A 12500-nucleotide genomic window follows, 5' to 3' on the forward strand; every position below is an offset into this window, starting at 1 on the left:
GCCGGTAGAACACGCTACCTTACCGGTGAGTATCTGGTGTGTTAGGATAACGGAGTGGTGTGTGCCGATCCCTGACTGACCCTTCATCTTTGGCCCCCTTAAAAATCTCTCCCACTTGAGTGTTTTTTTTTACAAAAAACCCAGCATGCGAGAGGACGAGGGAGTGATGCACGTTTGCCTGAATCTGTGTTCGTGTGACCAAATCTCTGTCCTAACCCGGGGGGGGGGGGGGGATCCTCACCAGCCACCTGCCAGCGGAGCAGAATTATTTGTCTGCGTTGGCGGTAACGTACCAAGAAACTTTGGCAGGTCGCGACATCATTTGGATAACTTTATTTAAACGTTACAGATGGACGATGGTTGAGGCTTTCGTTAGACGTAGATCTAGTCTTGACTAGAGAAGATGAGAGCATGTCTGGTGTCGGTGAACACATCTCCAGTCATGAAACTATTTAACTATTAAAATCATTTTACCGCTCGTTACTACGGAAGCCCTGAGAGGGGAAGTGAGAAAACAAACTCTGGTGATGCTTTTGATTTTAAGTCTATAAATAGTTTTCTCTCTTGAGTTTATGTCTAAAGAACATGTAAAATGGATAATCTTTTTAAATTCATTATTTTAATGAAGTTAAGTTATCTAAAGTTAATTAAGTTAATTAACTTAAGTTATCTAAAGTTAAAGATAACTTAATTAACTTAACTTATCTAAAGTTAATTAAGATAAGTTATCTAAAGTTAATTGAGTTAATTAAGTTAAGTTAATACATGTAGGTTATCCAAAGTTAATTAAGTTAAGTTATCTAAAGTTAATTAAGTTATCTTAAGTTATCTAAAGTTAATTAAGTTATCTAAAGTTAGTTAAGTTAAGTTATCTAAAGTTAGTTAAGTTATCTAAAGTTAGTTAAGTTAAGTTATCTAAAGTTAATTAAGTTATCTAAAGTTAATTAAGATAAGTTATCTAAAGTTAATTGAGTTAATTAAGTTAAGTTAATACATGTAGGTTATCCAAAGTTAATTAAGTTAAGTTATCCAAAGTTAATTAAGTTAAGTTATCCAAAGTTAATTAAGTTATCTAAAGTTAGTTAAGTTATCGAAAGTTAATTAAGTTAAGTTATCTAAAGTTAATTAAGTTAAGTTATCTAAAGTTAATTAAGTTATCTTAAGTTATCTAAAGTTAATTAAGTTAAGTTATCTAAAGTTAATTAAGTTATCTTAAGTTAGTTAAGTTATCTAAAGTTAATTAAGTTAGTTAAGTTAAGTTATCTAAAGTTAGTTAAGTTATCTAAAGTTAATTAAGTTAGTTAAGTTAAGTTATCTAAAGTTAATTAAGTTATCTAAAGTTAGTTAAGTTATCTAAAGTTAGTTAAGTTATCTAAAGTGAATTAAGTTATCTAAAGTTAATTAAGTTATCTAAAGTTAGTTAAGTTATCCGTAATAATTTTTTTTACTTCTGTGAATGTGAAACAGGTGGAGGAAAACGTTTTTCCAGGATAATTTTTTCAAGATACTTTGTTTCAACCCAGTAAAATGATGCTGACAATAAAAAAGTGTTTAATGTTTTAATACTAATTCCGGTCACAAGAGGCTGAAGTGCACCACTACAACATGGTCTAAACAGGACTAAAAGGCATTCGTGTTTTATTCCAGGTGAGGTTTTAATTCATACAACTTGCTCACACACATTTGCACCTTTTTTTATGTTTAGAGTGCAAAAAGAAATTAAAACTCTCTTGGAAGAAAAACAATCCAGAAACTGGATTGCCAGATTTTTTTAATTTTCTCTCTTTTGCCTCTCAGGGCTTCCGTACTTCACACCAAATCAAATTTCCAACCCTGGTGTCTGTCAGACCAAAACGTGGTTTTCAGTCTGTGACGTGAGGTTTGCTTGTAGTGGCCCCCTTGTGTGTGTGTGTGTGTGTGTGTGTGTGTGTGTGTGTGTGTGTGTGTGTGTGTGTGTGTGTGTGTGTGTGTGTCAGTGTGTGTGTCAAGTTATTCAAAGACAAAAAAAAATGCACCGATAAAGTCCAGACTTCATTTTCGTGGTGTTTCTTGAGCGACGTGAACAAATACCTTCCGCAGCGCAGCGGACTGAGATTGTTCCGCAAGACTGAGCCACTGGATCAATTTCCTCTTTTTTTTTTTCGAGGTGATTTTTGGGAAGTCTCACTCACGAGTGGATTCATCGTGAACCAGAAGGCAGACCCCCTTTCAGATTCACTCTGACGATCACGTCGCTCAAATAAGTTTCCTGTCACAGATGTTTGTCGAATGCAGCATGGAGCTCTGCGGCGTCGCCGTGTTTGCACATCGCTATCTTTTTTTTTTTTACATTTATTTTTGTTGCTGTGATCCCGCCTCTTGACTCTTGGCTGCCCCCCCCCCCCCCCCTGACTCGCCGTTTCATGTGACTGACAGCTTTCTGGATGGACGTGGAGCACATTATACGCCGTGTCGAATCCCTTCCAGGAGTCGTGAATCAGTGCGCTCTGAAGCGGCGACGTCGCTCCTAACTGGAACCTGCTTCTGGCATTACGAGGCCCGGAGCTCAATTCAGATGGGAGCGCTTCAAAAACAAGCCGGGTCCCAAACAATAAAATAAAAAAATGGCGGAGATGCACAATCAATCTGTTATTGCACTGAACGCTTTCACATATGAGGTTCTGGTTGTTCTAACAAATTTGCCCCGCAGTCTTTTGAGTCTTTTTAATTTGAAGTTCTTGATTACATTATTTGGAGCTAAACACGTTTAACCGATCCCTCGTTGTGTTTATTCCACGTGTGCGGTGCCTTCGCCGCATCGCCGCAGCGTTTGTAAATAGCGTGTCATTATCGATGGCGGCCTCCGCCACAGCTGAGTGAACGGGACGTCCCGCTGCAGTGCCTTTGACCACACGCAGGCGGATTCATTTACTCTGAAAATACCATGTGTTTAAATACGAGAGACCACTTCCCCCTTTTTTTTTTTTAAATTTTACCACAATCACGTTTTTCTCTTGTTGGAACGAAGGTTGTCAGGATCAGATGGAAGCTTCATTCAACCTGTTTCAAGCTCCTAACGTGTTCATTGACTACGGATCCCCCAAATCCTACTTTCATTTAGCTCAATCTTTTTATCCAAAGCGACTCACAATAAGTGCATTCGATGTGTAAAAAGCTCAAAAAAAATTCCAGCCGACACGGAGCAACATTAGCATCCAATATTCACTCTTTATTGAGCTCTGCTTTGGTCTCCACCAACTGTTGATGTATCTTTCCCTATTATTATAATTTATTAGTAATGTGAATATGAACGGTCCATTTCCAGCTCCTTAACGCTGAGACGGATGGAATGAGACACGTTTTATGTTGAGTAGCGTATTTCACTGTCATTCTCATCAGTCTGCATTCCTTTCCTTACTCCTCCTTTTCCTTCCTCTTCCCTCGTTCAGTCCTATTTCTTGATTACCCCTCCACCCCCTCCATCTTCTCTGCCTGACCCCTCCGTCCTCCTCCCCAATCCTTTCCTCCTCACCTCACCTGCTTCTCTCTCTCTCTCTCTCTCTCTCTCTCTCTCTCTCTCTCTCTCTCTCGTTCGTCGTATTTGTTCAGCCGTTAGCTGCTGAGTAGCTTTTAATGAGCACTTTGATGAACGTCCCTCGTTAGCTGGAAGGAGGGAGGGGAAGGATTCAGGGACAGAGGGAGTGAGGAATGGAGAAGAAGCGTCACTTGATTCTGGGTCCTCCCTATCTGTCTCTCCTTCCCTCTGGCCTTTTGTCCTTTTCACCTTCGGTCCCTCTACTTCTTCTACTTCCTTTCCTTCCATCAGTCTTTGCTGCTGTCCTCCCCCCTCATGTTTATATCTGTTCTTGAACATATCTCTTTCCTTTCCTCGCCCTCCTTTCCTGTCCTGTCATCTTCTTCCTATCCTTTATCCACCTCTCTTTTCTTCTTTCTTTTCCTCGCCCTCCTTTCCAGTCGTCTTTCCTGTCATTTTCTTCCTCTTTCTTTCCTCACCTGTCCTTTAGTTACCTTGCCTCGTTTTTCTTTCCTTCCCTTCCCTGCCTTCTCCTTTCCTCAACTTTCTTCTCTCTCCCTTTCCTCACCATCTCTTGTTTCACTTCCTTTCCTCATGTCCTTTAGTTTCCTCACTTTCCTCATCTTTTGCCTTACTCTCCCTTTCTCACCTAAGCTCTCTTTCCTTTCTTTGCTTTTCTCATCTTTCCCTTCCACACTTGTCCACTCATTTCCTCACCTTGTCTTTTGTTTCCTTTCCATTCCTCTCCTTACCTGCCCCTTTCACTTCTTTCCTTTCCTTTCTACACCTTGCCTTTCCATTCAATTAATTAATTTCCTTTCCTTCACCGTTCCTTTCTGATTCCTCACCCACCTTCTCCGTTCCATTGCTTTCCTTGTCCTTTGCTCAACTTTCCCTTCCTTTTCTTTCTCCTCACCTTTCTTCAACGATGTTTTTCTTTTCCTTCTCCTTTTCTCACCTTCTCTCTCTTTTCCATTCCTTTTTTATTTTCCTTTCCTTCCTTCTCCTGTGTTCACTCCTCTTTCCTCCCTCCTTTGTGCCTCGGGCTAATGGTTCCCAGTTGTCTGTATTGAACTCTGAGACGACACCGTTTCTGTCAGACAGACCCACCTGTGTGTGTGTGTGTGTGTGTGTGTGTGTGTGTGTGTGTGTGTGTGTGTGTGTGTCAGGTTCAGGACATGTAAATAGAATTAGCCTATTTCACGCTCAATCTCACCCTATGATAATTGACCCCTGGGTCGTGTGTGTGTGTGTGTGTGTGTGTGTGTGTGTGTGTGTGTGTGTGTGTGTGTGTGTGTGTGTGTGTGTGTGTGTGTGTGTGTGTGTGTGTGTGTGTGTGTGTGTGTGTGTGTGTGTGTGTGTGTGTGTGTGTGTGCGCGTGTGTGCGCGTGTGTGTGCGCGTGTGTGTGCGGAGACAGAGTTCAGAGGCCAGCATCGTATTGGAGGATATCCGGCCAGTCGTAGGTGTGTGTTTCTCCAACATATGTGCTTGCACGTGTGCGCCGTGTGTGTAATTTGATTTCCCTTTTGAGCGCTGCCTCCTGAATGAACTGCGCTCCAGACTCTTTCCTGAGGTTTCACGACCCGGCTACAATGGGATCTCTTCTGCCGCTGTCGGGTTTGTTATATAAGATAAGATTCATTTAATGGATCTCAGAGGGGAAACCGGTTTATTAGAACCGCCGTATGGAGAACAAACGGAGGAAATGATATCAAAGTATGTCACTGAAATGATCACTTAATTGAATTTGTTGCATTCCAGGAACACGTTTGACCACTTCTCAGAATTCTAACAAAATGGATCACTTCACAGGACTATTAATGTGTCGTACATCTTTCTTTATTTGTTAATTTCTTTGCATTAGCTGGTGTTTTATCATGCCAAATGTACTGGGAACTCGAACCGTTGAGTTCTGTAGAAGAACATTAGCAAACCAGGGCGGAATAAAGTGTTAAGGTTGTCACAAAGTCATGAAAAACACAGTTTGGACCATTGTTACAACACATTGTTTTACTGTTTATTCCAGGACAAACTCACAAGAAACAATATTTAGGAGGAAAGAAAGTGACACAGCCGAATCCACGTGGGCTAGTAACAGTTAATACGCTACGCTAGCATGCTAGTAACAGTTAATACACTGCGCTAACATGCTAGTAACAGTTAATACGCTGCGCTAACATGCTAGTAACAGTTAATACGCTGCGCTAACATGCTAGTAACAGTTAATACACTGCGGTAACATGCTAGTAACAGTTAATACGCCGCGCTAGCATGCTAGTAACAGTTAATACGCCGCGCTAGCATGCTAGTAACAGTTAATACACTACACTAGCATGCTAGTAAAGGTTAATACGCCGCGCTAGTATGCTAGTAACAGTTAATACGCTACGCTAGCATGCTGGGAACATGCTAGCGCTCGGCTAGTCGGTCACAATGTCTCTCCAAACCTCTTCCCAGTTTGTTATTCATTTTTGACATTTTGTTCTCACGGTTGTTCATAATTTAATTTAAAATTATGGGGGAAAATAAGCTGTCGAAGCTAGCTAGCTTCCCAACTGCTGGTTGACAAGCTTGTTAGCTTCGTCGCTAACAGTACAACCGGAGGTTACGTCGCTTCCTCACACTGGAGAAAGTTGCTTAAGTTTGAAATAGAATATTACGATAAAGTTGCGTTGTATAGCTACATGCATTACTATATTAATTCCATAAAATAGTAAACAGGAAATACGTGTATTTAATATATTTGATTTCATCGTAGCAACTTAAAACAGTTTGTGTTTTCTCATGCTGTCCAGAAGTTGTTGTCCGTCTCCAGTCTGATCCCATGTGAATGCAGCATTATGTGCAGTTTACACTCCGACAGAAGAGGCTTAACAATACTGGATGGTGCGTCATAGCTAATAAGCTAATAGGATAGCGTCATCCATGTTGAACTCTCTTGTGCTCTGAAACGTCGGCACTATCAAAACTGCTTGCTGTTGCTCAATTAGAAAAACAAATTCCTTAATTTAACTTGGAAATGTTGGAGTTAAAACAAATTATGGACCTTTTTTAATTTGAGTAAATGGAGTTAAAGTCAAAGCACACAGTGCACAGATTTCTGGGTAAAATTAATAATACGTTCACAGTGACTGATGGCAACATTTTACAAACATAAGTCTCACACCTGAAGCTTGACATTCAGCACAATTACACAATTATATTTGTGTCTGATTGTGTGTGTGTGTGTGTGTTTGCACACGGTGGGCTTGTGTGAGTAATGAAGGGTCCGGTGTTTGTTAATCACATGTAAGTGTGTTTGTGTGTTTTCTCCGGTTTAAGCCTCCACCTCATTTTCATCTCTGTGCTTCATTCTGTTGGAATGCAGACGTCGAAGGGTCAAGGCCACGGCTGGTCACCACACACACACACACACACACACACACACACACACACACACACACACACACACACACTCAATCAAACCCACACAAACACATGTTTTGGTTTCTGGTATTAATGCGTTGTCATGTACTTCCTCATCCGCTGCTTTTATTCCTATTATGCTACTTCATCATTCTGACTGCACCTGAACGCAGCACACTTGATTAATGCTCCCTCCGTGTGTGTGTGTGTGTGTGTGTGTGTGTGTGTGTGTGTGTGTGTGTGTGTGTTCTGATTACCAGTGTGCGTGCATGTCTGCATGTTTGGTTGGTCACTTTGATTCAGTGTTTGTGTGCAGCTCATGAAAGGTTTTGCTGTTCTCGACTGATAACGTAGGTCTGGAAAATAATGCTCGGATGTACACAGGAAGTGGTTTATTTGTGGTTTGTTTAGAACGAAGAGAAGAAGAAGAGTTGTCACATAGTCCCACAGAGACCTCACCCTCTCTCTGTCTCCCCCCCCCCCCCCCCCTCTCTCTCTCAGGGTAAAGTGGCCCAGACGGCCTGCATGTCGGCCTGTAAACACATCTCCACCTCCCTGACGCAGCTCCTGCTCGACCCGGAGGTCAGACAGATCTCCATGGGAGCTCTGCACCAACTCAACACTGACGTCAAGGAGTGCGAGGGTGAGCGTCGTCCTCTGTTTTGTTTTTTTTTTGTTTTTTTTTTAAATAAGCACACTTGGCTTTGACCCCCTGAACCCCAAAACCCCGCCGGCGGGATTGAAAAGCAGGTTTTCTTTAAACGTTAACCAAAACCGTGTATCATAGCCAGACGATATGAAATCATCTGTCATAAATCAAGTTGAATTTCTTTAATAATTTGTTCTGGGGGGGAGTTTTTAATTAAACTTTGGCTGAAAAATCTGACCATAATGCCGTTTATTTAATTTTTTTTGTCCAGCTTCTGGCTCATCTGGATGGTAGTGTCGACGGTTGTTTAAAGAAAACATGCTTTTCAATCCCGCCGGTGTTTTTTGGGAGGTTTCTGAATGTTAATAATATTTACCTCATCCTCCCCTCCCTTCGTCCTTCAGACCCATCAGCATATCATTTACTGTATCTTATTTCCTTTTTGTTTTGTCCTTTCCATGTTGCCTTGTCTCCTCTCCTTCTTCCCTGCTTCTGTCCTTCTTTCCTCACATATTTTCATCTTTTGTTCATCTCAGCACACACCCAAAAAACACAGACGGGAAGTAATCAAAACGGGCCTGAAGTGGCTTCTTCTAAAGCAAACTGGAGCGGTGCCGTGTGTGCAGTTTTCATTTGAAAGCACAGGGGGCGCTATGCATCAACTGGTTACAGTTAGGGGGGGGGCATCTTCTCTGAAAGTCTTCAGATGTCACTCTCTCTTCTCTCATCTTCTCTTTTCTCCGTTTCCTGCCTTCTTCCCCCCCCGTTCGTCTTTGTCCTCCCTCTTTGCTTCTTTCCTGTCATTCTTCTCCCCCCTTTCTTTCCTCCATCTTTTATCCTTTCTCCTTACCCCCCTCCCCTCCTCCTCTCTCATCATTTCTACCTCCTCTCTCCTTCCCATCCTATATCCTCGCTGCTTTCCTCTTCTTCCTCCCTCCCTCCCTCCTCATCCATCCCTCTCTTCTTCCTTCACCTCCCTCCCCTCTCGCCTTGTTTTCTGAGACTTAAAGATGCAGGGCGCTTGCAGATAAAGGAGGGGGGGAGGAGGAGGGGGGGAGGGGGGGGGGAGGAATGAAAGGGTGCGAGGCGTCGTTGGCTCAGTTTTTACGTGATCAAGGTTCTTAGAGTCACAGGGCGGGTCGCACAGTGTGTGTGTGTGTGTGTGTGTGTGTGTGTGTGTGTGTGTGTGTGTGTGTGTGTGTGTGTGTGTGTGTGTGTGTGTGTGTGTGCGTGCGTGCGTGCGTGCGTGCGTGCGTGCGTGCGTGCGTGCGTGTGATGTGATGTGATGTGATGTGATGTGATGTGCGGTGACATGCGTGCAGGGCTGCCGAGGGGTTAGGAGGTTACGGAGTTACTTATTCAGGACAGACGGGGTGGGGGGGGGGACGGAGTGAGACGAGGATACAGTAGAGGGACGGGTGAAAAGGAAAATAAGTGAAAAATTTGAGGGATGTGAATAATTCCAAAAAAGGAGAGAAACCACGAAGACGGTGGGAAAGAGGGATTACATTTAAAAAGGATGAATGAATGATAGAAAGAGCTGGAAAGAGGAAGCATGGAGAGGTGAGAGAGGAAAGGAACAAGGGATTAGTAATAAGAAAAAAAGGGGTGAAGTTAAAAGTGCAAGGGGATGGATAGATTAAGGGTGAGAAATGGGGAGAATAAGGGACCGTTACACTACGTTTATAAAGACGAAATGAAGAATGGAGTCTGGCGAGGGAGGAAGCAGAGAAGGGAGGAGAAGAAAGAGAGCGATGGATTGAATTTAAGGGGGTGAAATGAAAAATGGAAGGTAAGAGAGAGTACGGCAAGAGAAGGGAATATTTGACAGAAGGAGGGCAATAAGTTCACGAACAAATGGATGTACAGAGCGAGGAATGAACTAAATCAAATTGAAAATGTTTAAAGAAGAAAATGATTCAATGAACGAGAAGCAAATGTGTTCTGTTGGAGAGTGTTAAGAGTGAACGGAGAAGGGATTAAAGGATACAAGAGGGTAATGTAGAAGGATGGGATCAAAGAGGTTGAGGAACAAGAGGGCAGAGAAAATGGGATTAAATGAAAGAGGTGTGGAATTGAAGAAGAAGAAGAAGCACGAGACGAGTACAGAAGGAAGCGAGGGCAGAGAAGAGGGCACAACATGGATGAGAGGAGGGATTAAAGGGAGCGTGAAAGGAGGAGGAAGTGAGGGGGAGCACAAGGAGAGAGAGGAATTAGAGATTAAATAAAAAGAGGAATTTCAGGATTGTGTCGGATGAGAAGAAAAAAGGAGGTACAGATGAAATGTGTCCCATCACGGGGGGGAATAAGTGGAGGAAAAGATGGAGGAGGAGACGAACAATGATAGTGGCTATGACACCATGTTCTCACTGGGTATACAGTTCTAACATGACACCCCTAACCTGGAGCAATAACACAACATGGGGGCAAATTGGAGAAAAAAAAATTATGGAATTTGTGGGATAAATATTATAAATGAGAAAATAAAGATATGAAGGAAATAAGAAGGGGGAAGATGAAAAACAACAAAAGTGACGTAAAATCCAACATGAACACAAAGAAGAGGAGAAGTAGACAGGAAGTGAGTCACAAAACATCAAGGGAGCATCGAATATTAAAGTAAAGGAATGCTGATGTTTTGCGTTTGTGGCCTTTTTGAATTATTGCTGTTGACTCAAAGCAGAGGTGTGGAAGTGGCCTGATGCCGTTCAGGGCGGTTGGTCAGCATCCCGTCTCCGACCCAACGTGTCATTTGATCCGTAACCGAAATACGTCACGAGCCGAAACTTCAGCGAACCCGCGACGCACCGGGAAACACTCGCCTCGACCATTTTTATGAGAAAAGAGAGAAGAAGAAAGTAAAAGTTAGCAGGTCGGACATGGAGGTTCGGATGGAGAGCGAGATTAAAGGTTAGTTTAGTGTGTGTGTGTGTGTGTGTGTGTGTGTGTGTGTGTGTGTGTGTGTGTGTGTGTGTGTGTGTGTGTGTGTGTGTCTGTCTCACGGGGGTCACTGAAGATGGCAGGCGTGTAATCAGGGCTGTGGTGTGTATGGCCTTGTGTGTGTGTGTGTGTGTGTGTGTGTGTGTGTGTGTGTGTGTGTGTGTGTGTGTGTGTGTGTGTGTGTGTCCTGAGGTGAAAGAGATTAGCTACAGGCTTGCTCTCTCGCTCTCTTCGCGCCACTCCTCTTTTCTCTCGTTCCCTCGCTCGGAATACCAGTCGGCTTGTTTACGGGGGCCGACTGACGCCAAGACCCCAGCTCACACTCCGTACGACCCCGACGCGCGCACACACACACACACACACACACACACACACACAGGCGTCACCCTGGGTTCAAAATCCAACAGTCCTCAACTGTTCTCAAACATGCAGGCGAAGCCCTGTACAAACAACAAATAAACACACACACACACACACACACACACACACACACACACACACACACACACACACACACACACACACACACACACACACTCCACAAGCCTACCAACTGTCACACACACTCTCAGATACACACACACTCTCTCACACCATCACACACACATTCAGCAAGACAAATGCTCGAAAATCTCCACACACACATTCAACACAAACGCACTGCAGAACCTTTCACACACACACACACACACACACACACACACACTCACTCTCTTTCTCCCTTTCAACAAGACCCAGCGACATGACTCTAACACCCTGCCCTCCTCTCCCCCCTCCTCCCCCCTCCCCCCTCCTCCCCCCCAGGCTGTCATTTGTCTGCCAATCTATCCCGATGCATAGCGAATCCGACCAGGTCTTTTATTATTCCGTTTTTCACCCTCTTTTTTTTTCCCCCCCTCCTCCTCCTCCTCTCTTCCCTCTCTCCGGGGGAGGACTGGGGGGGGGGGGCGGGTTTGTATTTTCCCACAGGTTTTGCCAGAGCCGGCCCGGTCGCAGGCTTCCAGGGTGACACGTTGCTTCTGGCCTTCAGTGACTTGAGACAAGTAGGTCTTTGTCTCCTCGTGGTCCTCTCTCCTCCGTTTTCTCTTTCTCCGTTTGTTTGTTTTTTTTCCTCTCTCCACTATCTTTTTTTTTTCTACCTCCTCCTCCTCCCCCTTGTCCTTTTCATCCTTCCTCCCATTCTCCCTCACATCCCCCTCCTCCTCCCCCTCCTCCTCCTCCTCGTCTTCCTCCTTCATTTGGTTTTCTGATTTTTTTTGTTGTTTACCGTCTTCTTCTTTTTAATGGACAACAATCCCCCTCCATCTCACGTCGTTCCCATCCTTTGTTTGTCGACTTCCATCCTTCTTTTTGTCACCTTTTCTACTGTCTTCTGAAATTCCCACATTCTCACGCTTTTCAGACTTAAATGTATTTTGCTGCATCCACCAAACCACCTCTGCTGTCGTCTTTTCCCGTCAGATTCTCCACTTTCAGATTCAACATGGCATCATTATGGCGAGCCACGCTTCGCCTCCGTCTGTGTGTGTTTTTAAATATTTGCCTACTCTACACTAGAAGACTTTAAAAGAGTCCGACACCCTCTCACCTCTAAAAACAATGTCTGGATAGTCCAGAGTTTTAGCTCACAGCCTGTAAGACGATACAAACAAACGTCTCGGAGTTTATCGGAACGTCGGGATGAGAAAAAGACCCACTTAAGACCGCTGTCGTGACCTTCGGATCACGGTCACGAGGTGTTTCAGTTTAAACAGCGACCCGAGTTAACTGGTGCCTCTCAGCCGTTTGGGTCAGATGAGTCTGTATTTGAAGGCTTGTTCCGCTGGTGTTTTCAACATCTGCTGAACCCACGGGACACTTCAGGCCGGTTACCGCGGTCACAGAGACGTTTACGGCTGCGAGCCGATCACCGTGACGACCACCACTGGACCGATCGGTCCGTTGGCGCCCGTCTCTCTCAAACCTCTGGGTCTACGTCGCGGTGTGTGTGA

General features: G+C 43.9%; 1 protein-coding gene across 1 annotated transcript in view; it reads left to right on the forward strand.

The window, feature by feature from the left end:
- The first annotated feature begins 1 nt into the window (after position 1).
- LOC137878805 (exocyst complex component 6B-like) overlaps positions 2-12500 on the forward strand; it is a 33584-nt gene continuing 21085 nt past the window's right edge. The window contains exons 1-3 of the mRNA XM_068719233.1: positions 2-25; positions 7422-7563; positions 11479-11552. Coding sequence (XP_068575334.1) covers positions 7446-7563; positions 11479-11552 — 192 coding nt within the window. The 5' untranslated portion in view covers positions 2-25; positions 7422-7445. The remainder of the gene's footprint in view (positions 26-7421; positions 7564-11478; positions 11553-12500) is intronic.

This window comes from Cebidichthys violaceus, unplaced genomic scaffold (genome assembly GCF_023349555.1).
Source record: "Cebidichthys violaceus isolate CVI_PGR_0920_01 unplaced genomic scaffold, fCebVio1.0.p SCAF_236, whole genome shotgun sequence".
NCBI classification, from domain to species: domain Eukaryota; kingdom Metazoa; phylum Chordata; class Actinopteri; order Perciformes; family Stichaeidae; genus Cebidichthys; species Cebidichthys violaceus.